This window comes from Triturus cristatus, chromosome 6 (assembly GCF_964204655.1).
Source record: "Triturus cristatus chromosome 6, aTriCri1.1, whole genome shotgun sequence".
Taxonomy (NCBI): domain Eukaryota; kingdom Metazoa; phylum Chordata; class Amphibia; order Caudata; family Salamandridae; genus Triturus; species Triturus cristatus.
In genome coordinates, this window is record NC_140589.1 from 822,936,051 (window position 1) to 822,962,892 (window position 26,842).

At 43.9% G+C, this 26,842-nt stretch overlaps 1 protein-coding gene across 1 annotated transcript in view; it reads left to right on the forward strand.

Moving 5' to 3' along the window:
• Window positions 1–26,842, forward strand: part of HEATR1 (HEAT repeat containing 1) — a 326,965-nt gene that overhangs the window by 281,343 nt on the left and 18,780 nt on the right. The window contains exons 33-38 of the mRNA XM_085611426.1: window positions 5,578–5,624; window positions 8,315–8,438; window positions 11,321–11,461; window positions 13,000–13,295; window positions 24,039–24,189; window positions 25,174–25,332. Of these exons, the coding sequence (XP_085467552.1) occupies window positions 5,578–5,624; window positions 8,315–8,438; window positions 11,321–11,461; window positions 13,000–13,295; window positions 24,039–24,189; window positions 25,174–25,332 (918 nt within the window). The remainder of the gene's footprint in view (window positions 1–5,577; window positions 5,625–8,314; window positions 8,439–11,320; window positions 11,462–12,999; window positions 13,296–24,038; window positions 24,190–25,173; window positions 25,333–26,842) is intronic.

Sequence of the window (26,842 nt, forward strand, 5' to 3'; positions counted from 1 at the left end):
TGGGAATACATTTTTCTTGCACTAGATCTTCTACTAAACCAAATAGGGATTACCCTTGAACTCAGAGTGGTTGTGTGTGTTTGTGAGATGCAGAAATGGGGGTGCCAAAGATCAAATGTTTGATATTCCCAATCTGTTGCTTTGACATTTTATGCACTATGAGGCAACAGAGCTATGAATCAGTTCAAAGTCGAAATATGTATTTAATTTCATGAAAATGAAATCAAAATTGCAGTTGAGACATGTGCAGACCCTATGTCCTCATTAGGAAATGAGCAGAAGTTAATAGTACAGTGACCACAGTTTGACACCGAACAGGAAGGAGATGAGGTGTCTGGTACTGTCAACCTCCACTGTGTTTTGGTGATCTAGATATATTTTGGAATTATCTTGCAGTACTAGCTGTATTTTCTTGGGCATTTGGTGACTAATTCTTTCACAGTGATAAAGCTGTTCCCTTAATAAGTTTTTTGACAGATTATTTAGAAATCAAACTTTTTTTCCTCCAAAGTTGCTCAACTATGCAACATGTTTTCCCCTTTATGCATTTTACCTCTGTTTTTTAAAAGCTTCTCCGTCGCAATCAATGCTTTCCTTTGAGTTTTTGTTGTTGCTGATTTCCTTTACATTTGTCTGTCGTTTTTGTGTGTACTCTGGCTTGCTTTCTTTCATTCAAAAGGCTGAATACAAGGACCGTGGAAACTGTGGGAGTATTATCTCCTTTCATCTGTCAAACTGTTTTTAGCAACTGTCTCAATCACCCCGTCTGGTAGGCGTCTCTTTTAGAGGCCTTTTCTGGGGCTTGGCAACTTCCAAAATTATGATTAGGGAGCCCACAGTCCTCTTATTAGGGTAGTTTACTTCCTCCATTACAGCTTTGGGTTCAGTCAAGACACTCCAGCATGGTTGCAGACTTTGCATTTCATTTTGTTAAAATGCTTATTCACCAACATCCTGTGAAAACGTCTCTGAGAGATTCAGGATCTAGAAGGATCTAAGATTCTTCTTACTCGATCTTGGTGCCACCCAAGAGAATGAAAGCTAAACCTCGAGGGGCTGTGTGATGCAGCGTACAGCCCGGATGACTCTCGTGTGAGAAAGACTGCTTGTCCAATTCACTATCAAATTGCAAAGAAAAGTGTGCTGGGTCGGCCCACATGAAGTGACGTGTCCTGACGCAGGGTACAGCCCGGGTGGCTCTCGTCGGCGGAAATATAGTCACTGACAGCGTCTCTTTTCTCATGGGTCTTCCAGCTGCATCAGCTGCGGATGTCGTTTACTGAGAGGAACAGGCAAGAGTCGGGAGTTCGCCAACGGACTGAAGGCGGTCTGTGCCAGAGGTACGTTTGTCAAAGGCAGCGACCGGGCGTGTTCACAGGTACCTTGAACACTGACAGGTAATGGGCTCTGCCCACTTGCCCTCCGCCTGACACCGCTACAGGCCTGGCCAGCAGTCACAGTGATGTGTTCTTTGTCCTGCCTGCTGCATTTATCACGACCAGAGAACTGCACTAGGCGATTGCCTGCTGCATCTCACACGCTGTCATGGGTCCAAGGCCTTATACGTGTCGGTGACATGACATACATTTCCCCTGTGCTCTTCCGTAGAGTGTCAGCACCCTACTTCTAGATTGACAGCTGATTCTTACTCCTACTTCATTCTTACACGGGATGCGTGAGATGTGAGGTCTCTGCTTTAGGTATGTACAGGACGCTCAATGTCGTGAGAGAAGCTTGCTTTTAGGAGTTTTTCATCCAAGTTGACGACTGTTTTAAGTTATATGGGCTTTGGTGAACTTTGGGGCAAGTAGTTATGAATGCAGGCTCTGTTATAATTGGGTACGATGCTGCCGAGTGAGATAAACTTTGGGTAACCCGGGGAAGCATAATCCAGAGGTGTGTGGTGATTCTCTGATGGAAAGAAGAGCAGTGTTGGATGAGGTTTGTTAGGTCTCGCGAGCCAAAGGCTCGAAGAGACATTTTATATGTGGGATTTTCAAAGTGCTACCCACAGTTTTGGCTGGCCTAAACCTTGAGTGCACGATCACATGCACGTGCACAGCTGCTCCCACTCCCCCCTCCCTTCTCTATAGCTTTGGCTCCTTTGTTTTTTATTACACCCTCCCTTCTCTCCCCGCTGTTTTCACACTACCCCCTCCCTTCTAATCAGTTTCCTTTCTGCTCGCTTGATCGCGCTCCGATCACTTTAACTTTAGAAACATTGCAGAAACTCTAGCAGTACTTGCGAGCTAGATCTAGAAGGATCTCATCCACAGTACTACATCTTGAAATCGCAGTATTGCAACTAATTCACCAAATTACTTAAATTCTACCGCTACTAGAAGCCGTCAATACATTGATGCCGCCTTTTTTGTGAAGAGCTCGGTTCAGTCACAGAGCTCTCTGCCTGCAGCTTCCAGACAGTCTGCCTGTTGCGTCCACCCTGCCCGTCCTCCTCCCATTCCCTCTCCCAGCAGCTTGTTATTTGATCTTCTGATAGTGCTCCGACTCTCCATGACCCCCACTGCTCTGGGTCTCTGACAGTCCGTAGTCCGCGAGTATGATCTGTGCCCCCAGCCCCCACAGGCACTACTGCAAACAGTTTTATAACAAACGAATTTCGGAGGAAAAAAAGTAAGATATTTAATTTACTGGATCGAGTTGGTTGTTGCAATTTGGTGGATATTTTATTTGCACAGGATTTAAAGGCTAGAGCGTTTCTTCTGTCCATTCATTTACAGCGCTTCATGGCTGCCGCGGTGCTGTTAGACACTGGCGCTGCAGCAGGGGCTGTGACGCCGTCAGACTTCAGATTTAAGATCAGGATGGGCCCCCCTCTGACACATGCGGTCGAGGGTTCCAGTATTATCCTGCTATATTTTAATTGCATGATATAGCGCTTAGTACCCCTGCCCTAGCAAGGCCTTCCTGATCCCACCGCACACCTACGACCCCTCATCATACTTCACTCGTTTTTTTTGCAGTTTTTCGTAGCGGGAACTCGACCCGAAGGTATTGCAGCGCTTTACATGAGCGCCAGTTACGTTACACAAGGACGCATTAATTTTCAGAGGCACGGGGAGACTACATTCAGGTACCCGATGTAGACTTAGGGGCAGTGATTATAACAGATCCACTTTGAATAATTTGCGGCCTACCTCACCAGAAGCAAACATCATCGCCGCCAATGCGCTCCTTCAAGGCGCTAGGCATGTTTTAGCACCTTCTCTCACCCTCTGAAAGATTGCTTATTTTATTTGCACAGGATTTAAAGGCTAGAGCGTTTCTTCTGTCCATTCATTTACAGCGCTTCATGGCTGCCGCGGTGCTGTTAGACACTGGGTGCTGCAGCAGGGGCTGTGACGCCGTCAGACTTCAGATTTAAGATCAGGATGGGCCCCCCCCGACACATGCGGTCGAGGGTTCCAGTATTATCCTGCTATATCTTAATTGCATGATATAGCGCTTAGTACCCGTGACGAGGATTCAGCTGTGTCCTCATTTTCCGGGCTCACAGAAGAGGTTTGTTGCCTGCATCTCGGATATCAGATATGCCCTTTTCAGGTGCTCGTCTTAACAAGCATTTGCAATGCAATAGGTCTCGCAGTTACGCGAGTTTGAGCTATTAACATTGCAAATAACAATGCTTGTTATTTTTGTTTTTAAAACATAAATAAAAGGCGGAGTCATTTACAATGCCAATAGCTTAAACTTGCGTAATGGCGAGACCTATTGCTTTGCAAATGCTTCTTACATGTTAGCACTGTACAGGCAACTATTTCGCCTTATTAAAATCAGTTTCAAACCCAAGTGCAGCAGTAAGCTACCAGGCTACCCTTTTAAGGGCCTTGCACTTTGCAGCAACACGTTACTGCGTTTGTAGTAACCGTTGATGCATTTGAGCTAGGAATGCATTTCTTTTAAAATCTGCAGATTATGCAGCAGTTGATGGAGAAAGCGGCAAATGCGACAAATCCATAATTATGCAAAAAACACATAATTCCCGTGGTCCTGGGCAGTAGTGACACATGCTATTTCGAGTGCGTAGAAAGAGCTGTAATGCAAAATGAAGCACCATATAAATATGTTCTTATTGTTGCTATTACGATTGTTATCGTCATTAACACTATGGCTCCTTTCTTTGTTTTTCTGTGACCCTTGGTCCCTCCCTTCTAAGTTAGGAGCTAATACAGTTTGCCCACCAAGGTGATTCATGTACTAGTGCTTACTTCAATCTCCAACCCCCACTTTCATTCAGACAACCCTTCTGCAATCCTAATGGCGATGGAGAGAAAAAGAACTGAAGAAGGCAGCCTATATGTTGCTCAGTGGCGTTGTGCGCATGAAGGTTATTTAGGCACCTTTACTCTCATGCTGCTTTTTGATAATGCTATTGCAAAGTGCACAGATTCGCTCCATTACTGGTAGGGTCCCATAATTTTTAAGGAAAAATGTGCTAATCTGAATCCTAAAGTAACACTCTTTTTTACTCAAAATACAGACTTCCTCCAGGCCATCCCTTCAGTTACTCAAGTTAGAAAATCCATGCACCCTGTCCTTTAGTACTGTAAGTTGTTTCATAAAGACAGTGTGGCATTACGTAGACACACATTATAACTCCATTGATCATTTGCATTGCTTTAGCAAGAACTTGCTGTGTTTTTCTTCCTGTCATGTTTCTGGAACCAAAGAAGCATTGCAGTACCCAGAAATGAAAGGTTATTTGATATTCTACTGTAGCCGCACCAAGGAGCTAATACGCGGTCACCATCCGCCCCCTACCCTCACTGCCCCAGCAGAGCCACAGTGGTCAGATATCTAACCCCCAGTGCTAGGACTTAGTTAAACGCACCAACACCCATTGGAAAAACAATTGGATGGCTTGGTGAAGTGCTGGTGGCCTTCTGAGGCTTTTGGAGGATGCATATGCAGGATGAGTCAGATTGTCACGATTGGTGAGACAGGAGCAGGTAGGCAGGCAGGGTTTGGCACTGATGTCCACCGGTAGTCTGCAGTTCTGGCTTCTTGGGCTCTTCTTGGTCCTTCTTCTTTTGTCCGGTGAATCTGAGTTCCTAGTGTCTGCAGGCCACCTAAATAGTTACATTAGGGGCGTTTAGTGGAGTGAACGGTTGTAGCCAATGGACTACTTACCCTTGAGGTCACTACATCCACTATATGACCACTTCCTTGCTGATTTTTATCTCACGTTCAGAAGTTTGGCAACACTAAAGTCCTGACAAAATAAATATAGTGATAAATGCATGATCTTGATTCACATATTTACATAACTGTAAGTTTCCATATTAACATGGCAGCGACCATATGTTAAACAACGAAAATATGTCAGCCTTGATAGGAGGCAGACATGCTGCTATCATTTCTGTGCAGGACTAAGCTTCCTATTCTCTAATTGAAGGTGGTAAAGAGTATGCAGGCAAGCATATGATAAAAATGGAATAGAAGAAGCGATAAACAATAGGGGTTTTTACAGGCCCTGTTAAAGGAGAAAAATTGTCATTCGTTATATACTGTGCTCATCTCTGATACGCATATGCGTTTGCTTTGTTGGTGTTGCAGGTGGTTGAATGCGGTGAATCAGAAGAGTTACAAGTCCTGGAGCAGAAGTAAATATGAATTTTTTTCTATTTTCCTTGTGAATAAGAAAAGTGTTTGTGCTGTGTAACGTAAAGTGAAGCGCATTATATTTGCATTTTGTGTATGAGCAATAGACTGTAGTTACGTAGTCTTGATTTATCAACGGATGCCTTAAAGTGCTTGGAAATGAACTCTCCCCTATTCCATACTGTCAGGGGTTAAGACACAACCTTTCACTGCATGAAATATTGTTCTGAATAACTTTTTAACAAAACTCCTTTTAAAGAGCAGTCATTAATAATGTTTGCTTTGACTGTGAGGTAGATGTTAAATGGTTTGTATATTTGTATATCTGAGAAATGTTTACATTTCTCAGGAACTACAGAACGGATTTACACCATTTAACAAAAACATTGGACCAAGAGCTACCTTTCTTCCAAATTTGGTCTATTCCGTTCATCAGTTCGGGCTGTAACTGAGTCAACAGTTTCCTATGGAAATTAACATGGAGACAAAGCATTTTGGGACCCCCCCTTTATCTAGGCCCCTGCTTGACGAATCACCCTGACATTTTCAAGACAGCAGCTCAAGTGAGCGGCATACTAGTTTTGAAACTTTTGCGAGGATTCGTCCAACGGCGCCAAAGATATTGGCAAAAGAAAAGGTCCTAACTACAACTACCTACTGGCGACCACCAGTAGGTTATATATGTGTCTATATATATATATATATATATATGTGTCAGTGAGTAGTTATAGTTAGGAAGAAGTTTCCATAGGAAGGGCGTTTTTTCATTTGCTAATAACTTTGGCGTTGTTTGACGAATCCTCGCAAAATTTTGAAAAGCTAGTTTGACGCTCACTTCAGCTGCTGTCTTGAAAGTTTTTGGATGATCTGTCAAGCAGGGGCTGAGAGAAAAGGTGGGGGTTCCTAAAACGTGTTTTCCACATGTTAATTCCCATAGAGATTTTAGAAACGTTTACAGCCCGATCTGCTGAACAGAATTGCACCAAAATTGGCAGAAAGTTAGCTGTTGGTCCAGGAAGTGACCCTTTTGTAATTGGCGTAAATCTATTCAGTAGTGTTTGAAATATTAAGGAAAATCCAGATTTGGATATATAGGGACGCGGGCGGTCCACGACCCCTCCTGATCTCGTGCTGATATCTGATTGGCTGCCAACACTACAAACCAGGAAGTGTTGACAGCCATCTTGGGACTCGGCTTGAGCCGAGTCCCAGAAAAAATGTTAAGAAAAGGGGGCAGGCCTCTTGAGGAAGATGGGGGGGGGGGCACAGAGACCCCGCAGGGCCCAAAAAGCAGGCAGACTTAAATCTTTTTATGGATGTGGAGATCTCCCCACCTGCAAATCCAACTTAAAGGATGAGATTGAGGGCGCTCCACTGTGTCGTTAGTCTTAGATGTTTGTGAGCTCCCGCAAACAAGTAAACTTGTGGGCATTCACAAACTACAACCCCGTTCCAGATTTTAACGGGGTTGTAGTGCATGGTGTTCTTATCCGAAAAATATTTTCACTGCAGAGGAAAGTGTTTGCATGCAGAAATCCATCCCCCTTGTGTAGAGTGCTCTATGACTGAGAACACCGTACAGAGGGAATGGATTGTGAACAAAGAAATCAATGAATTCTCCAAGAATCTGCATGAAAATCTACATCAGGTGCAGCTTTCCCTGTTAATTCCAAGAGGAGTTTGTGGAAATCTAGACTTGGACATGATCAAATGTAGATTTATTATTTTTTTGGGTGAGTAGTCCCCTAAAGTGTGTAAGAGCTGGGTACAAGCAGGACAAGTATGCCATGCAGCTCAGCATTTTTTTAATGAGCCAGTTCACTCTCATTCCCTACTCACATGGTGGTATTTGTTTTCCCACAAATTGGTCAAGTCAGATAGTTTATAGACCTGGTGTATCGGTTTTACTTTAAAAAGGACGCTCCACTGTGTCGTTAGTCTTAGATGTTTGTGAGCTTCCGCAAACAAGTAAACTTGTGGGCATTCACAAACTACAACCCCGTTCCAGATTTTAACGGGGTTGTAGTGCATGGTGTTCTTATCCGAAAAATATTTTCACTGCAGAGAAAAGTGTTTGCATGCAGAAATCCATCCCCCTTGTGTAGAGTGCTCTATGACTGAGAACACCGTACAGAGGGAATGGATTGTGAACAAAGAAATCAATGAATTCTCCAAGAATCTGCATGAAAATCTACATCAGGTGCAGCTTTCCCTGTTAATTCCAAGAGGAGTTTGTGGAAATCTAGACTTGGACATGATCAAATGTAGATTTATTATTTTTTTGGGTGAGTAGTCCCCTAAAGTGTGTAAGAGCTGGGTACAAGCAGGACAATTATGCCATGCAGCTCAGCATTTTTTTAATGAGCCAGTTCACTCTCATTCCCTACTCACATGGTGGTATTTGTTTTCCCACAAATTGGTCAAGTCAGATAGTTTATAGACCTGGTGTATCGGTTTTACTTTAAAAAGGAAACTTTTCTTTTTCCACACATGTATGTGTACATTTTTGCTTTGTGTTGTTTGAGATTCTGTTGTAACAATTTTATACCTTTGTAAACATGCAACAGGGAAAAAAAACAATTTGGTTATGTTTACCTACAATGATATGTGGCACACCACCCGTTGTGTCTTCTTCGTGAGTACATTTTTGTTACCTTGTGCATAGGTTATCAAGCTTCATGTTGTTTTTCAGATTGTTGGAAGAGGTTCTCTGCTATATCAACTTAGTTGCAAGTTCAGTGGAAGAGAATGCAGATAAACCAACAGCGAAGTTCTGGAGAGCCCTGCTCAGCAAGTCCTATGAGATGCTAGATAAGGTAGACTTTATGTGTTCTACTAGGCTTTGTGATATGCTTTCAATAGGCTTTTATTGACTCTATAAAGACAGACTTGCATTGATGCATTTGCAGAAGTAAATAGTTGGAAGCTCAGCATAGTTTGGTAAAAGAGATATTTAATTGAAACTGTCCTGTCTAAGTCCTTGAATGTGATGTGTGGAGCAGAAACACGAATAGTGCATTTCAGCAGGAGCAGTGCTATAATATTATTCTCTTGCTGATATATAGTGCAGAGGTTTAAGGTGTGACAAGGTTTTTTGTTAAGAAGCTGAATAGAGTGATGGCTGAGGAACTAAGAAGAAAGGACCTATGGGAATTTCACTGTACAAGGAATGTTTTGTGTTTGATCTTATATTGTAAGCATATTTCCAATGATTTGTTAACTACTTGGTTTCATTTTAAATGCAGTGTGAAAGCCAGAAAGATCTGTCCCAGGTAACCAGAGATCTCCCCTTCCCAATTAGCTAAAGAGGTTCAGACTAAAATGATACTGGTAGTCAGGGATGGAGCCTTAGTGCAGCCAACGTGTTGATGCAACAAGAAAAATTGATTCAAGCGAGCCATACTTTTATCATACAAAATGAAGTGGTTCAAAAAAGTTGTATTCTGCAGTGACTCCTGATTTATCGAAATACTGAACGGGTCTCTCTGAAATGTGGGTTTATTTATCATCCTGATAATCCAAAAACAGTTTGCAGAGCTTTCCAATCAACATTCTATTCATGAAAGATAAGTAGAAGTTGAACATTCTAAATCAGTCAGTGCCCATTATTAACTGTACCTGCAGAAAACAAGTGTCAGCATATAGAATTATAGATGGATAACATTGAATAATGGCAATGTTTTTGATAAGAGGGGTTCGAAATGACATCAAATAGGCAACAAGAGCGAACTTTGAGTTGTCTGTTATGTCACTCAGAACCCCGATGTGAAAGTGATCGCCATTATTCACTTTTTACCTATCTTTAATTGTATGTTGTGTATAGCCCTCATACTCATCTAAGCCTGCTTTCAACTTCTACACATGGGCAAAGGAGTAACAGGGGACCCATGCATAATATGGCCTTTCCTCCCTGTCCCAAATGTAAAAAAAATTATAATAATGCCTGGCCTCCTGCCAATCACCCCCACCATCCTGTACCTTCCCACCCTCCTCTTTTCCCCAGAGCTGTGCTCTCAACAGTCCATCGGATCAGAAAGCCAGCAGTGCACTGAAAGGCTCTCAAAGTGTGAAATTCCTTTATGACATAGCAACAGTGCGAAACAACTTTTGTGTCCCTCTGTTGCTACATCATAGCAGGGAATTACCAGATTTGAAATATGATATTCACGCCAGTGGGCCCTCACTGAGACCCAGATATAACAATCTCTTCCTTCTATGGACAGTCCTTGTTTTTAAAATTCTACATTCTTAACTACATAATGAAGATAAAGAGTATAAACCTTTCACTGTTAAAAATCTCATATAAAAAAAGACATTATGTATTGGTGTGGTATGGCTTAAGCAATACACGCAGATCGCGGAGTGTAATATGCTATTTATTATCATTGAGAAAGGCATCATGATCCAGTTGAGAATTCGCCTCTCATGAGTTATGGCACTGCCACACATGCAATAACAAGGTGATAGATGAATTGCTTGAATTAATCGCAGCCACTGGCAAACACTCAGGCCTTATTTGAATCCATCCTTTTTTGCCCAAATTGCCACTTTAGACAAAAGTCCGCCTTTTGTAAATCAGTACCGACCCTGCTCCTCATTAAGAACAGTCTGTTCCGACTGAAGGGACCTAAGCAATCCCATGCCGGTTTCTTCCTGCTTGGGACTCATCAGTAAGGTGCAACTGGGGTCCTATGGCACAGTGAGCATGGGACACACAACCAACCTTCTGCAGGCAGCCACCCTCTGCTGCACATAAGGGTATGCCTTACTGAGATTAGCCATTGGCCAAGCCCTGTGGTTTTTTTTTCTCTTAGATTTGGATTCCTAGTTTGGTATCACAAACCTAGTGTAAGCTGTGAATCCTGGTCCGAATCTATAACCATGTACCCCTGAATGGTGATGCATGGGTTGGTGAAGCTTGCCGTGGGTTTGTGGTACTTGTGCATAAAGCTTGCCCTTGCTCTATGAGAGCCTTTTCAGGATTCACACTGCCCGACACTTGCAAAGGCACCTGTCTTGTTACTGCTGCCCCAGCTGCCATTTTAGGTGTCTGGGTACCTCGAATCCTACAAATGACCCGCTGAATCTGCACATTTTTAAAAAAGAATTTTCTTTTGCTTCCAGCCAATCTGAGCATTTGGATAAGGGGGCGACGGGGAAAGAGACTAAATCACCCATTCAATTCCTTTATTTTATTAACTTTGGATCCGTGGATGCCCATGGATGAGCTCTGCAAATCCTCTGCAAGTAAAATGACCAAGCTATACAAAAGTGTTACCTATTTAAAGTCTGTTCTGCAACTTTTTAAGCACTTATTTCAAAAACTACTGAACAGAAAAACACCCAATAAACAAAATGACACTTTCTGACTAAGGTTCTACATTGATGCCAAGTTTGTTGTAAATCCATTCAGCAATTTTGGCTTGGATACAAGTAAAATGTCTTATTTTGTTGGGTGTGAGGTGGGGAATCTGGGGACAAGGAAATTCCCCCAAGTTTACATTTTCATTAAAAAAAAACAAAAAAATAGTATCCCTGGGTTCGGAACCGCATGAACAAGTTCACAGCTATGCAAACTCTTCCTTTTTCGGTTCGTGGACACCGCCCTAAGGTTCACTAACTCCCAAAAAACTGCTGAGTTGATTTGTGTTTGTCATTACTCTTGGAGATAATGTTTTATTTCCTTAATGTGCTGCAGGTGAATGCCTTGCTGCCCACTGAAGCTTTTATCCCAGTAATCAGAGGACTTATGGCCAATCAACTGGCTTCTGTGCGGCGGAAGGCTATGGACCTACTCAACAACAAGCTACAGCACCGTGTGCAGTGGCAGGAGGAGCAGGTCAGTTCCAAACCAAATGGCATTCTGGTTTGCTTTTCTATGTGTCTGAGATGTAAGTTATTCATGCTTGATCTTCCTCATTTGACAGCATAGGTTGTGCTTATTTTATCTCTTGTATTACCTTCAGTACTTGCAATCACAAATGCAATCTGTGTGCCAAACTGTGAGCTTCACGTATTTGCTTGTTGCTTTTACTTGACTGTATTGAGAACCTACAGAGTGCACAGGGGCATCATAATACAACTGCATATGCACATAAAGACCATCAAGGAAGCGACAGACTTGAGGCACCCATAGCACACTGTCTGTATGAGAGCCTGCAGCGTACCTGGTCTTGTTGTGTAGGAATGTGCTGTAATGGCCTAAGGCTGTTGCTTGTGCACTCCTGAACCACCAACACCATGGTTTCGGATGGCTTATCATGGCCTGACACTATATCAACATCCGCTATTTACTGAAACTCTGGCCTTTGAACTGAAGTGCTTTCACTCATAATCCTTTCAAATTTTATTACCACCAACATACCGTTCTGCTTAGCAGACCAAATATTTAATTTTGCACCATTCAGTAAATTGACAATATATAAATGACTGCTCTAACTGGGTACTAAATGAACAAATAACAATTTTTTATTCAGTCTACTGTTTGTTCTCAGCCTTGATAAAGTCTCACAGGATGAAACGTGTTGGCTGCCCTGATCGTTTTATGTAATCCACTGTTCCTCCACAATGACTATACAAGTGTGACCACCTGCGATGAAGAACAAATAAATGAAATGGATGCACTGAGCTACATGCCTATCTTAGACTTCATGTGATTGTGTGTGTGCTCCAACTTTTTTTCTCATAGTCAACGATCTTTACCTGCTTCCTATTCCTGGATTTTATTCTTGAGTCTTGCGTCTTACCAGCTCAAAGAACTCTGTATTGGGCCTTCATTGTCATTTTCCACAGGCAGTTCTGCACGCTTGTAGCAGTTTTATGTGGTACTGTTTAAGGAATTTACTGAGGGTGTCTACGTACACTGCTGGTAGTGTTGCATCATGTGATGCCATGCTCCTGCAAAGACATTTATATCAGGACTGTAGGAAAGTGCTTCAGACAAGGACAGTGAACACACACGTTGGTCCTTGCTACTATCAAGTTCTGGCAGTTGTATGGGGAGGCACACCCAATTCTCCTCCCTTTTCAATTTTTTGATTTAACCTCTTTTACCAGGTGTACCTTCTTACCGTATTCCCCAAAAAGGAAACTAATTGGGTAAATAATGTCACATTTTATTTATATTTCACAAATCTTCCAAAAGAGATCCTTTGTATGGGTTAATTTTGTAAAAGAGAGCCTTTATTTGCTCTTGCCTCCCTTGGTGTAGTCCTTTGTTTTGGGAATTTTCTGTCGTCCTACAAGACCAGAAACTGCTCTCGCAGCTGTCCAAATTAAAGCATGTTTGCAGACATTTCCCCCTTATTATCTGCTTTCCTAATGGCCTTCTTTTTCACAGGTTTGACTTTTTGGGGTCTTTTTTCTCTTGTCTTCTAGATGGAGCTGCTGTTGGGGCTCATCGGAGAGCTTCTTTCGATTGCACGCCGAAAAGCCAAGGAGACTGAAGAAGAGGAGCAAGCCATCAACCGGCAGACGGCCCTCTACAGTCTTAAACTTCTGTGTAAATGCTTCGGACCACAAAATCAGGAAGCATTTGTGCCGGTTTTGACTGCCACCATCGACCTAATAGCATTTGAAGGGGCTGAAGAGCGGAATGTGATGGGTAGTGCCCTGCTGTGTATTGCAGAAGTCACCAGCACCATTAAAGCCCTTGCCATACCTCACCTGCCCAGGTATTGGCTTACACAAAATAGTGTTGCAGGAATAAAAGCGTCAAGCTTTGCTTTCCATTACCGGTATTTGTGTTTATGACTATTGGAGGAATACTGTATTGCACCATAATGTCTGCACTATTAATCTGAAATACATAATATTCAACTTAATGATATTTTGTATCATAACAGAAACTAATTCCATCCCTGGACACTTTATTTGTGGCAATACGTAGATCTTCCAAGAGTATAGCAGAACCGTATGGCTAAGCCAGAAAGCTTACCCCATTACAATGTCCTTTTAATGTCGAAACTCATTGAGCTGCCTCAGTACCACCATGAATCCAAGCTCTGTATGGAAGAGCAAGTATTGCAATCTTTACACCTTACATTCTTGGCGTGGTATCCCCCAAACATTTTCCTTCACCCCTCATGTTTTGCTGAAATTGTTTGTTGGCTTTAGGGCTCTGTGCACTTTACCACTGCTAACCAGTACTAAGGTTCTTGTGCTTTCTCTTTACAACATGGTAAAAGTGGCCTACATCTGATTGGCACATTTAATTTACTTGTAAGACTCTAGTAAATGGTACTAACTGTATCCAGGGTCTGTAAATTAAATGCTACTAGTAGACCCGCAGCACTCGTTCTGCCAATCACTAAAGTAGCACTTTAAAACATATCTCGGGCCTGCCACTACAACCTGTAGTGAGGTTTTAACCTGTAGTGCGTTTTTAAACTGCCATTTCTACCTGACTAAATACAACTTTTGCCAGGCTTAAACCTTCCTTTTAAATACATGTAACTTATCCTTAAGGTAATCCTTAACAATTCCTAGGGCAGGGTGCATAGTATTTAAAAAGTAGAACAATAGCACTTAAGTTTTACACGCCCTGGCAGTGAAGAACTCCTAAAGTCGTTTATCACTTTGGTAAGACCTATCTCTCCCATTGACTAACACTGGGTTACCTTATTAAAATCAATAAGTGCTAAATTTGCATTGGGAGCAGATATTGAGATGCTGTTTAGACTCAATTAATTGTAATTTAAAATCCTTTTTAATGGTAAAGGCAGATTTTAAGTCACAATTCCATAACACCGCACTCATTTTGTTAGTTCTCTCGGCAACTTTCGACACTGTTCCCCATAACATCCTCTTGCAGTGGCTGTTTGACTTTAGTGTCAGGAAAACAGCGCTCGATTGGCATCCTCGTTCCTTTTAAAGCGAGAACAATCAGTCTGTTCAAAGCCTCATCTCTCCAAGACCAAACCTAAAAAATGTGGGATTTCCCAGTGCTCCACGCTTAGCCCAACATTGTTTAATGTGTACATTTCGCCATTGGCCACCCTGGTTTAGTCATTGGGCATCACAATAGTTTATTATGCCAACGACACCCAGCTGGTCTTTTCTTATGAAGGCAACTCAAAAACCTGTAAAGAAACATTCTTAAATTGTATGAGACCAGTCTTAGGTTGGCTCAAAGAAAGCCAACTACAATGCAACCCTGATAAAACAGAAATCTTAATGTTGGGAATTAACCCTAATCCAGGTTGAGATTGCACCTGGCTCAAAGATGGACATATCCCTCTTTCCCCCATCTTGGGAGCTAGAAACCTAGGAGTCATTTTTGATAATGATTTTTTCTTTAAGACTCAGATCCACTCAGTTTCAGAAACTGTATGTGGATTGACACGGCTCTCAGGAAATTCCTACTCCTATGGGAAGCACGTAAAACCGTTATTCGAGCTACGATTCCTTGACTGGACTAAGCAAATACCTTGTGTCTAGACCTACCCGTATATTTAACTTGGCGACTACAGGTCTGTTCAAAATACAGCAGCTCACCTTCTTTTCATTCTGCGAAAATGCATCCTCACTTCACCCGTCCTCACTAAATTGCACTTGCTCCCTGTCACTGAAAGGATCACCTTTATAGCACTTTCACTTGTACACAGGACCTTGCATAACAACAGTACTAGCTATCGGAACAATAGAATTTCGGAGCACCAGCCCCGCAGAAATATACGTTTCAGTAATCTGTACAGTCAATAATTCCCTGTGTCACTCTCTCTTCTTTATTTCCTCGTTGGCAGCACCAGGACCCTCAAATTTATGTAGCTCATTGCGCTATACTGATTCTTTCATTCATTCATCTTAATTACTTGTGCTTTGTGCCAGTGTCCTGGGTCACTTGACTGTGACTGGCTCTGCTGTTGTGGGTTGTGTATTGCTGTCAGACAATGAGACAAAGGGGTCTAGGTGTGAACAGCACAGGCCATCCTGCGAGGATGGCTGGGGGCAGAGCTGTACTCTGCCTCACTTATACTTTAAAAGGGCTTTGCCTCCAGCACACACAAAGGGTCTGAAACCAGCCTTTTGTCAACCCAGACAGTTTAGAGCCTTAACAGGCAAAGGGGAGGAACTTTCAAGACACAGAAGTAGGGTTAGGCCAGGGATCCCGCTCACACAAAGGGTGACACCCAGAACCACTCTTCAGATGAACCTCTGGATCTCTGGAAGCCTCAGAAAAAGGACTTCCCTGCTGCTGGATGGACCTTCCCTGCTGCTGGATGGACAGTCTAATGCCTGAGGAAGGATGATTGGAGCTGCTCCTTGCACTCAGGACTGCTAGATTGACTCCAAGGGTTAGGTGGCTGGTCTCCTTTGTGTGCTACAGAGACTCAACAAGCTCCAGAGACTCTGCAACCTACCTACCTACCTACCTGCTGTTGCAGGTCCCTGCTGGAGTGAGCCCTAGCCCCCAAGTAGTGCCCCCCCCCCCCCAGGTCCTGGACCATTGGTGTGGTGCTAAAGTTGCCTCTCCATACCAAAATCCAAAACATGGGACTTAGATAATTTTTTCAACAAAAACTGCTCTGAGAACTGACAGAAGATCAGTACCTACATGCAAGCCAATCTGGCGAAGGTGCATCGCAGGTGGGATTGACTTTGCCGCAGCTCCCACTACGCTCTTCTCTGCAGCAGCAAATCCTCTTTAGCTGGACCTCTCGACAGCAGTATCTGGCCTCGTGAACCCCTCTTCAGCTACGGTCTGCAGCCTTGTCCTCCTTGAGGAATCCGAGCTCCAGAAAAACTTTTAAGTCCAAAGGTGGAAATCTTCACCATGCTCGATGGCAACCAGCATCCCATCGACAAACAACCATCTCTTTGGCATGACAATCCAGCGATTCCCATTTGAAGCCTTCCCTGTCATCGTCGACTGCTTCAGTGAGACTTTGTCAAGCGCTGCTCATCATTGGTGACCTCCTCTCGGCTATAGCCTGGCTCCGCTGAGGGCTCTACCTTTTCCAGGAAATCTTCAAAATGTCTTCTAATGTAACTCTTGACTGGGGAGAATCTGGTGACTAATCCACCGCAGTCAACCCTTAACTTGTTACTTGGTCATGATCTTGCATGACCTGATACCTACAGTTGGCACTTTGCTCTTTTTGCAGCTATTTTTCACTAAATTATTTAAAGTTCATAACTTTTGTTCTACTGATTGGATTTTCTCCATCTGAGATTTTGAGAGTGAGGGGCATTGTGGGGCTTTTTTGTAGTAGGACAGACAGGAACTGTAAGGTTACCCAATGGAACATTTGTCCTATTGACTAGAGGGGAGCCGGGAGTCACCCCCACCCACTAGCGGATGCAGGACATAAATGTGGCAACACTAGATACCCTCCTCAGAACATCTTCTGGACCTGTGAAGAACAGAAGAGGTCTGGGCCTGCTGTCTGTGACCAGAGAAGAGCCCTGAAGGGCTGGACCTGCTTCTCATTTTACCCAGAACAAAGAAGCGGACTTTAGAGGTTAATTGGTTGACCACCTGTGTTAGAATGTTCTCGACCTCATTTAACTCATTGTCGAATACAGCCTGTGTCCTTGCCTCACTGGAGGATTCAGAGCTCTGAAAAAGAGACTAAGTCCAATGAAACACTCTTGACCAGGCAAAGGTGCTTAAAGTATCTGACCGGCGAGGAGACTTTCATGGGCATGGAATTTAAACATTTCCTGCCTACACCAAAGGCTTCACCAGGACCTCGTCCAACACTTAGTCGACTTCATGAAGACTTCTTCGGTTACAGCCTGCTGCTTTGCCCTGCTTAAGGATTTTTGCTTCTATTTCAGAGAAGTATCAAGGTAAAACCTCAGACCAGGATAAACTTGGTCTAGCTGACCTGCGCTCCATCAGGATAGGCTGAAACTGTGCTTATGTCCCGGTCTACCGCAACCCATGACTATCATTGGCACTTTGTGACTTTCGGTACTATTTTGCCTTAAATCTTTAATAATTCATATCATCTATCTTATTGGATTTTTGTCATTTGGGTGTCTTTTTATTGATTACATTTTGCTCTGTTTTTCTAATTCTGTTCAAGTGTTTGTTATTCCTTAGTGTTTTGACTTTAAATCTATTTTGGTATGCTGCATAAATAATTTACACATTGGCCTAAGTTAAGCCTCTCTGCTTTGTGCCATGGATACCATGGGGGTTGAGCTTAATGACTGTAAGGGTTTCCCCTGACGAGAGTTATGTTTATCCCTTGAGGCGGGCAGTTGCACACCCAAAATTATACTCCAGCTTCTTGCAGTGCCCCCTTGGCGCTTGTAGGAAGCCGGCTCTTTATATAGTATACGAAAAAGAAGTATGCTGAGTCTAGGTATCCTTATGAGTGGACAGGGGCTTGCAGTAGCAATCCCTAGGTGCTCAATCTAGGATAGTGTGTTTGAGCAGCCTTTGGCTTATCACAGAGGAGTTTTACATTTGTTGCACACACAGAGTCAATAAATAATGCACAAACTCAAAAAGGAGATACAAAAACAGGACAGCCAGGTGACTCTCGGTCCTGGCCATTGTGGTGCTGATGTCCCTCATCGACTGGTCATCAGTGATGTCACTGGAGTCAGACTGGACTTCCAACAAGCTTTGGACGCTCGAAAGGGTCCGGTACCCAGAGCATTGGTGCAGGAGGACTCATTGAGGTCCTGGTGTCTACAGGCTTGGCAGGAAGATGGATCGGACCGCCGTGAGTGTGTTGACCTTCTCCTGGGCAGCCACTACTTGGTGGACCCCGTGAACAGCAGCTTCTTTAAGCCGGACGTCACAGCTGCCTGCAGGCTGCAGGAGAGTAGCTCCTCTACTCCAAGAGAGATGCTGGCTGCTGGGCGAAGTGCAGGCAACCCTCCGGGGCTTGCGGAGGATGCAGTGCCGCACGACGTGTCTGGTCTTAGCAATTGTCGAGTCTCTCTGCAACAGGCAGAGTTTGGCATCAAAAGTCCACTGCATCTTTAGTTTTTGCGGGGGTCGACTTTTCAGTGTCTTCTTCTTTTCAGCCAGTGGAATCTGAAGTTCTGGATTCAAAGAGCCTCCTAAATACTACATTTAGGAGTGAAGAGTAGTAGCCGATGGGCTACCTACGCTTGGAGCCATTACACCCCCTATATGACCACTTTGGGTGGGAAGCGAGTAAAGCCCTTAACAGTTTCCTAACTTCTGCCATCACCAAGATGGCAGAATTTTCCTAGAGTGGGACACATCAGGCAGCTCACCTTGTGGATGTGACTGCCTTGGGTCTGCTCCACGCCTACTCCGCATACTAATTTCCTGCCTGTCCTGGTGCCAAATGGACCTCAGGGCGGGGGGGGTGCGGCATCTTCCAGATCTGGGGGATGCTGTGTCATATATCACAGGCAGCATGGCTTTGAAGCCACCAGCCTTGGTATGCTGATTGCTAGCCATCCTGTTTGGAGGAGGTGTAAGTACGTCCTGTCAAAGCAGGCATTGTTCCTGACCTATGAGAGCGGGGCTCTTCACTCCTAGGGGGTCAGAAGCGTGTCTGTGGTGGCAGGCTGGACTGGACCAGTCAGCCAGCACACTGGTGGACTAGTAGGCTTTAGGGGTACCTCTAAGGTACCCACTGGGTGCATGTATTAATAAATCCATCACTGAAATCAGTGTGGGTTTACAAGATTTTGATGCCAAACATCTTTGGTTTCATGGAAGCCATCATGTAGCTGGGGAACTCGTAATCGCAAGTTCCCAGTACAAGATGGCTTCCCTGCTCACTTTCAATGTCTAAGAATCGACTTGTACATATCTGCTTGTGCAGATATGTCCAAACATGTAATATAATGCACCCTGCCTTAGGGCTGTAAGGCCTGCTGTAGGGGTGACTTAGATATATTGCATGCAGTGTCTGTAGGCATGGCACACAGGAGGTGTGCCATGTCGTATCTTCAGTTTTGTCTGCCCTATGTCATGCAGTCTGCAATGGCAGTTTGCATGAGTGTGGAGAGGGCTCCCTTAGGGTGGCACAATATATGCTGCAGCCTTTAGGGACCCTGTTGAGCCTCCCTACTCTCTATACCAGGGGTACCATTTACTAGGGACTTTTAGGAGGGCTAAAGGTATTGCCAATTTGGGGAACAATTGTACAGTTTTAGTGAAAGAGATGTGGCCCTGGGGACCTGGATAGCAGGAACCCAGTGCACGTATGTCAAAATTGCATCAATTACCAGGCAAAAAGTGGGAAATGAAACTGGGCTTTTGTTGCAGCTATCGAGGAGAGACTAGCAAAGTAAGGGTTCTCCCAGAGGAGGTGACTGTTAGACCTGTGGTTGTAGTCCCCCTAAAAATAGCTGGGTCACTCAGTTGGCAGAGGGTGGTAGTCAGTTCAGACCTACACCTTGATTGCCTCCTTGGAAATTACCTCACATAGGTTGTGCTGAGTCTGAAAGAGGTGCTGGTCCAGTGCCAGACCTTGCCCAATGATTCTGAAGTTGCTGAACCTAGAGTAGTAAAGGTAGGCCCCAAAGGAAAGTCAGAAGGAAAAGGAGTAGGATAGGTGGGATGCTTTTGGAAAACATTCTAGTGTGCCAAGGAGGTTCTACTCAAGTAAGGAACAACTCCAGAGTTGGAAATGGTGAAGCTTTACCTGCCCCACAAGAAGTCCTGACTAGTCAGGCATCTGTTCAGCAGTCTCAGCTGACAGAAGAGAGAGTGGAAGCTGGGTGTCTGCTACATTTTGTAGTATCCTCCTCTCGAGAATTGCAGGAGGACCCCCTGAACCTAAGGAAGCCTATGTGATCGCGTTTCCAGCTGTCATTGGAGAGTGAAAGGTGTGGTTCTTGGCACTGACAGCTGTCAGTAGTCTTTGCTGGGTGTTAGCCTTTATGACTGCACTGCCCTTGGCATGGTGGTCTGTCCCAATGTCAAATAGCAAATTAGAACCCCTGACTTTGCTGGTCTTGGTGGGGTTACTCCAGTTGGGTAAACTAAGGAGTTGCACTGGCTAAGATTGAGTTAGCAGAGGTAGCTACCTCTTTCCCCAAGGAAAGGAGGAACAGTCAAACCAATCTAGTGCAGTTTAAAATGGGTCCTGTTACTATTGGAATAGGTCAGCTGCCCAGAGGCAGTGACCTGGACAGAAGGATGAGAGGCAGAATAGGCTAGGCCCTCCAACAATGCAGCCTGTTCCTTACTATCTTCCTTGCTTGACCGACTAGGAAAACTCTCCCAGGTTGTGGCTGAGTCTCCTGGCCTGTTCGCTCGGGGGGGGGGGTTATTGTTTGTGTAGGAAACTGGGCTTTTGTCGCAGTCATCACTTCACTTTTTGCCCCTTTATTAGCTACTAGATGCTGATTTTTGACGAGGCCTCCTAACAAGACCTCTGTCCCAGTACTTCTTCCCCAAACAAGGTATTGTCTAGTTGTGCTTCAATTGGCTAGGGACTTTAGCATCCCTCTTGGTACCCCAGATAGCTAGGGCATGAGTGCTAAAGAGGGTCCCAAAGGGCTTCAGCATATTCTTTGGCACACTAAAGGACCCACAAACAAATTCCAAGCAGACTGCCATTGCAGGCTGCAGGACATGGTGCAAATCATGAGTGAAAACATGACATTGCATACTCCTGTGTGTCATGCCAAAGTCACTCATGTAAGTCATCCCTACAGCTGGCCTTTGAGCCCTAAGACAGGGTTATTATATTTTATGTGAGGACATATCTGAATGAGCAGGTTTGCCCCTGTGATATCTATTTCTATTAAAGGATATTGCAAGTGAGCCGGGAAGCCATCTTAGAGGCACTGGTCAAAACGAGTTCCCCAGCGACATAATGGCTTCACTCAAACAAATGGTGTTTGGTATTAATAAACTTTAGGAAGCTGGCTCTTTGTGATTTATCAGTAATCTGAAATACGGTGTAAAGAGTCCAGGGGTTCCCTTATAAGTATACAGGGGCTTCCTCAAGCCATCCCAAGGTGCTCTGTTAGGGGTAGTGTGGTAGAGCAGCCTTAGGCTTAACACAGAGGAGTGCAAGACATCTGCAAATACACGCAATGGTCAATAAATTACACACATGACTCAAGAAAGAGAGCCACACCAATGTATAAAAATAGTAAGTATCTTTATATATGTTTAGGCATCAGAGAGAAATCGCTCAAGTAAGTACATTTTTAAATACAAACTCTTTTCAGTTCAAAAAGTGGATACACTGCAATTTTTGAGTTGTGCAATGTTATCCTATGGAAGAAAGAACACGTTCTGCAAACAGATATAGTACGGTGACTTACAGGACCAATCTGCAGGAGTGAAGGTGAGTGGTGGGCAAGGTCCAAGGCAGCACCAACAGTAAACCATCAGTGGCACGAGGGCAGGGTGCAAAACGGCATAAGGAACCCAATATTATTCTATGGAGATTGGTCTATGCAAAAAATTGGCTGCAGGCTCACGATGCTGAGGGACTTAGGGTCACCTTTGGTCCTCTTCTCATCGGTCCAATGGCAAAGGGTGCAGAGGTGTCATTAGTTGTCAGGGTTTTCCTTTCCAAAGAAGTCGCGGTAGACTGGGCCTGCGTGTGGGGGCTGCAGACAACATCGGAGGATCCACAAGGTCACACCAAAGAGCCCATCGCCTTTGGTATGTGAATCTGACTTCCCTAGAGCTAAGGGGATGCCAACCCCCCCTGACCAGGGCCAATCTGGCACCAGGACCGGTAGGAAAATAAGTACGCATAGAGGCATGTCCACCCTCAGGCTGGTTCCACCCCTAAGGTGGACTACCTGATGTGGAGACGAAATTTATGTTTGCTATCTTGGTGATGCCAGAATTAGGAACTCTGGGACAGGGTTATGCCCACTTCCCAGATGAAGTGGTCATATAGAGGGTGTAGTGACCCCAGGGGTAAGTATCCCATTGCCTACTACCCTAATGCCCCAAAATCTTGTATATAAAGGAGCCTCTAGCAACAGGAAATCCGATTCCTGACGACTTAAAAAGGACACCGAAGAGCCACGAGAAGCAAGGACTGTGGAGAAGCAACTGACTTGGCCCCAACCCTGCCAGTCTGTCTGATGTTCCCGCCAGATTGCACAAAAACTGTCTCGTCCTACAGCTGCTGTGTCTCCAAAAGTTTGGGAGGACTCCCTGCCCTCAGCAAAGAATCAGGAACTCCCTTGGAGTAGCGGAGCTGCTTTTCTGTATCCTGTAGGCACTCAAAAAATAAATGGTGAGGCCAACGGTGCCAGTGTGGTCCCCAACCCTCCGGAGATAAAGCCCACCTTAGCTTTGCCCAGAGTAAACACACTGACGGCGCCTGCAGCCTCTTTGTGCAAGCCCCTTCTACCACAAGTGTCTCCGGTGGCAATTACCTGACGCCTCAGACCACCTCTGCACCTGACTGCCCTGAGAAAAAGAGGACCAAAGCTGTCCCCACATCCCAGAGCATCTTGAGACCGGTGCCCCCTTGTTGGTTCAGCCTGACTGATGTCCCAGCTTTGCAACCTCTTTGTAATCAGACCATTCCCCATTAAAGTGAATGGGACACCCAACGCCGTAACACACCTCTGCACCCAGATGCCCCTGAGCCTCCTGAGGTAACCTGTTGGTGTGGCCTTGAACCTTACCCCATACTCACCTAAAGTCCTGAAGATATGTCCCTTAAGTCGCCGTTAAGTGTCCGAAAGCAGTACATGTTTTTCTGCCATAGGATAACATTGGGCACCCGAGATGAAAAGCAGCTCTGCACCTGGCCCTCCCAGTGCCGCTCGAGGTGACCTGTTGGTATTGCTTTGAACCTTGCCGCATACTTTGCTTAAGTCCTGGAGATTGATCCTGTAAGTGGCTGTGAGGTACCTGTTTGTAGTGTGTCTTTCATTCATAGGAAAACATTACCGCTTCAGAAATTGCAGTGTCCATTTTTTAAAACTGTAAAACTTTAGAACTCGAAAAGTACTTACCTGATTCAGATGATCTTGATAATCTAAATTCATGGGAAATGTGTTATTTTAAGAAATTGATGTCAGATTTCTTTGAGTGTCTCATGTACTGCCTATGTGCGTGTAATAAATGCCCAGCACTACCTTCTGACATGGGTAACTGCTCTCCCACACTACCACAAAAGAGAGCATTTGGGGTGTCATTTGTACCTCTGTATTACCTTTGGGTGTTGCCTGGACTCTTTACGCATTGTACCTCTTTTTGGTCAACTATATAAAGAGCCTACTTTCTACAGAGACCATGTCAAAAGGGACACTTTCCTACAGCGCAGTCTCATTGGTGGTCTGCTTCAGGTTCATATAGTATAGTATGTTTTCCTCATTAGAGCTCTGTGATTGCAGTACAGGGGGGTGAAGTCTTTGGAATGTAGGCTCAAAGTACTGTCATTTGGCTCTATGGCTCCCGTATAAGAGAGAGGCTAGACATCACAAAGAGATTTGACGTAACTTGCTCCGCGAATAACATGCATGTGTTTGAATGCTTGCAGGTTGATGCCATCTGTGCTGAAGGCGCTGCAGCACAGGAAAGAGCTGGTCTCCAGTGAAATTTACTTGTTGAGCGCAGTCACTGCTCTGCAGAAAGTTGTTGAGACCCTTCCACATTTCCTCAGCCCGTATTTAAAGGACATCTTGTTGCAGGTGAGTTGGGTTGAAAGTAAACGTTTAATGATGGCATTGTAGGACTTGTACAAGATTCCCACAAGAATAGTAGAAGTTCAGCACGCCAATCAGTGACAAAAAATAGAATACAGTAAGTTATAATTTACTGATATATTCAGCTGCCAAATGGTTAAACAGTAAATGCAGAATACTTAAAAGCTAGATCAACGTTTCAATATAATAGCACACACAAGAAAGCTGAATTCACAACGGTCGTGGGCTCAGGATCGGCCATTCTTTCTTTTAATGGTGCCAGTATTTATTCCCTGCTTGGAGTTGAAACGTTTCTGAAGTTTGTAATATCAGCATCTATCACCTCATTATACCTTTTCTTGTTTCTATCTCGGCCGCACCTTCATCAAAGGAGAGCACATTAGAAGACCTTATTAATGATAACTCTGAAATGAATAAGTGTATGATTGCAATAAAGTTTCAGGTAACCAGCTTCAGATCTCGTAGTACAGTAATTAAGGTACTAACATAATTTCCGACTTAGCTTGATGACATCATACTGATTGGTAGAAGTTGGACACAAGGGAAATGCTGATTTGTGAATTGAATTTAAGTGACAGGTTTGCAAAGAAGACTTTAACTCTTGATCATGTTGGTCATTTTAGCGCTAGCTGCAGACCAGCTCACTTTGTGATAGGCTTGAAAGTTACAGTATAAATTAATGTTGGTCTTTGGAGAAAATCCATCCTTTAATGTTTTGTATTTTGTATATGGCATGATTTGTATTGCATGCTTCAGACATGTAAGATAATTTTGCATACTTTTTTTGTATTTTTATTGATTTGCTCCAAAAAATGGGAGCCAGTGATTGGTTAGTAATATATTAACCATATTTCTGATATCGCATATTCCCTGTATATCATTGAGAAGAACAACAAATGAAGACATAATTTTTTACAGTGCTCCAATTTGGTTGTATGCTTTCTTTTGACTTTTGGCACTTTCACCTAGGTTGCTCGTCTGGAAAAGATTGCTGGCCAAGTCGGTCCAACATCCCAACTTTATCTGCGAATATCATCACTGAAAACCACACTGGCAACTAAGTTGGCTTCCAGAGTCATATTGCCAACTATCACAAAATGCTACTGTGACCTGCAGGACACTCGACAAGTGAGTCATGCAGTGGCGCAGTGTTTTTGTGTGCATGAGGGGGATGATGAGCATATACTGTTAATGGGGGATGTGTGGTTGCAGTCTTTGATGTATTCAAGCAGGTATTTCAGCCAAGGAATTAGCTATGCATAGATTCCATTCATGCAGTGAGGTCCATTGAATGTAAGTTTATTGAAGAAAAGATTATTCCCTTTATCATCTGTTCTTGGTCAGGCTGGCAGGATCAGAGCCTAAGGTATGTCCTCTCTCAATTTTCCTCTCCACCCCATTACATGTCGTAAGAAACTTGTATGTATCGTAACATATTCTTTTGTCATTTTTGTAATGTATTGGTTCCATGCTTTCGATCGACCCTCTAAATGGGATCCTGACAATATCTCTGCAAGCGTATAATGATGTTTCGGGGCATAGATCCCATGGCTTGGTGATACAAAAAAGTGTGGTGTTGCTGATCTACCTCTAAGTGTTACAAAACAATTTAGGGTGTAAGTTTTCTAGAAATCATGCAATCCTGCCTTTCTCAGTTCCTTCTGCCGGCCCACCATGCTAATGATATTTCTTCAAGAATCCTCTTCCATGTAGTTAGCTTTGTGGCTTGTCTCTTAAGTTCCTTTTACATTACCTCAATGTTGCTTGAATAGTTGCAGTGATTTCCACTGCCCCGAATCTGCGCTCAGCTAACACAGTGCGTCGCTGCAGTTGCTCTATGTCCTGACTGATAATAGAGACATTTTGTGGCACTGTAGCCTCATACTAAATCACTTTGTGCTTTTCAGAATGAGATTTCACAAATCCAAATTAAAGGGTATCTTATTGTCTATAGGTTCTTATTTGACATACTTCTCCATAAAGACCAATTTTGCTGCATCCATCTTGTTTATTTGACAAGCTTTTATTGGTGGTTCAGCTACACCCAGAACCTCATGCCTCTGTTCGTGTCACTCCTCGATTATGATTACATGAGCTCCTGCTATGAGGTCCTGTGCCACTTCAGAAACCAGCAGCCAGCCTGATGAAACCTAGGCCTCCACTGCAGGTCTCTGACAATGAAAGATTCAGGTATTTCTGCAATTCAAGGCTTTCTTTCTTTTAGAGACATTCTACAGTTCACCTAGGGTAACCTCACCCAAGCCACTTACACTTGAGATGGAATTGCAATCATGCCACTAACTTCATATTACAATGCAGAGATTTACACACCAACAGCACCAGGCACTTAAGCAGCAAAGCAATGGACCTCCTATACGCTGTGCAGCTTTTCAAACCCCCCTGGTATTACACCACATTTGTTTTCAATATTTAAAAAACAACCTTGCTACCAGCACCACTATCGCAATTTTTTGCCTACATGGGAAAATATCCTCTCCCAAGATGTCTGGTACGGCCCCTGCAAAGCCCGTATTTTATTTTCAGTGAGGCTCAATTCCTATTTTTTAGGCATAGCTCAAATAGTAGCATTCAGCTGGCTGGCACAATGATGTCATGCAGCCCTTCTTGGGCCATGGGT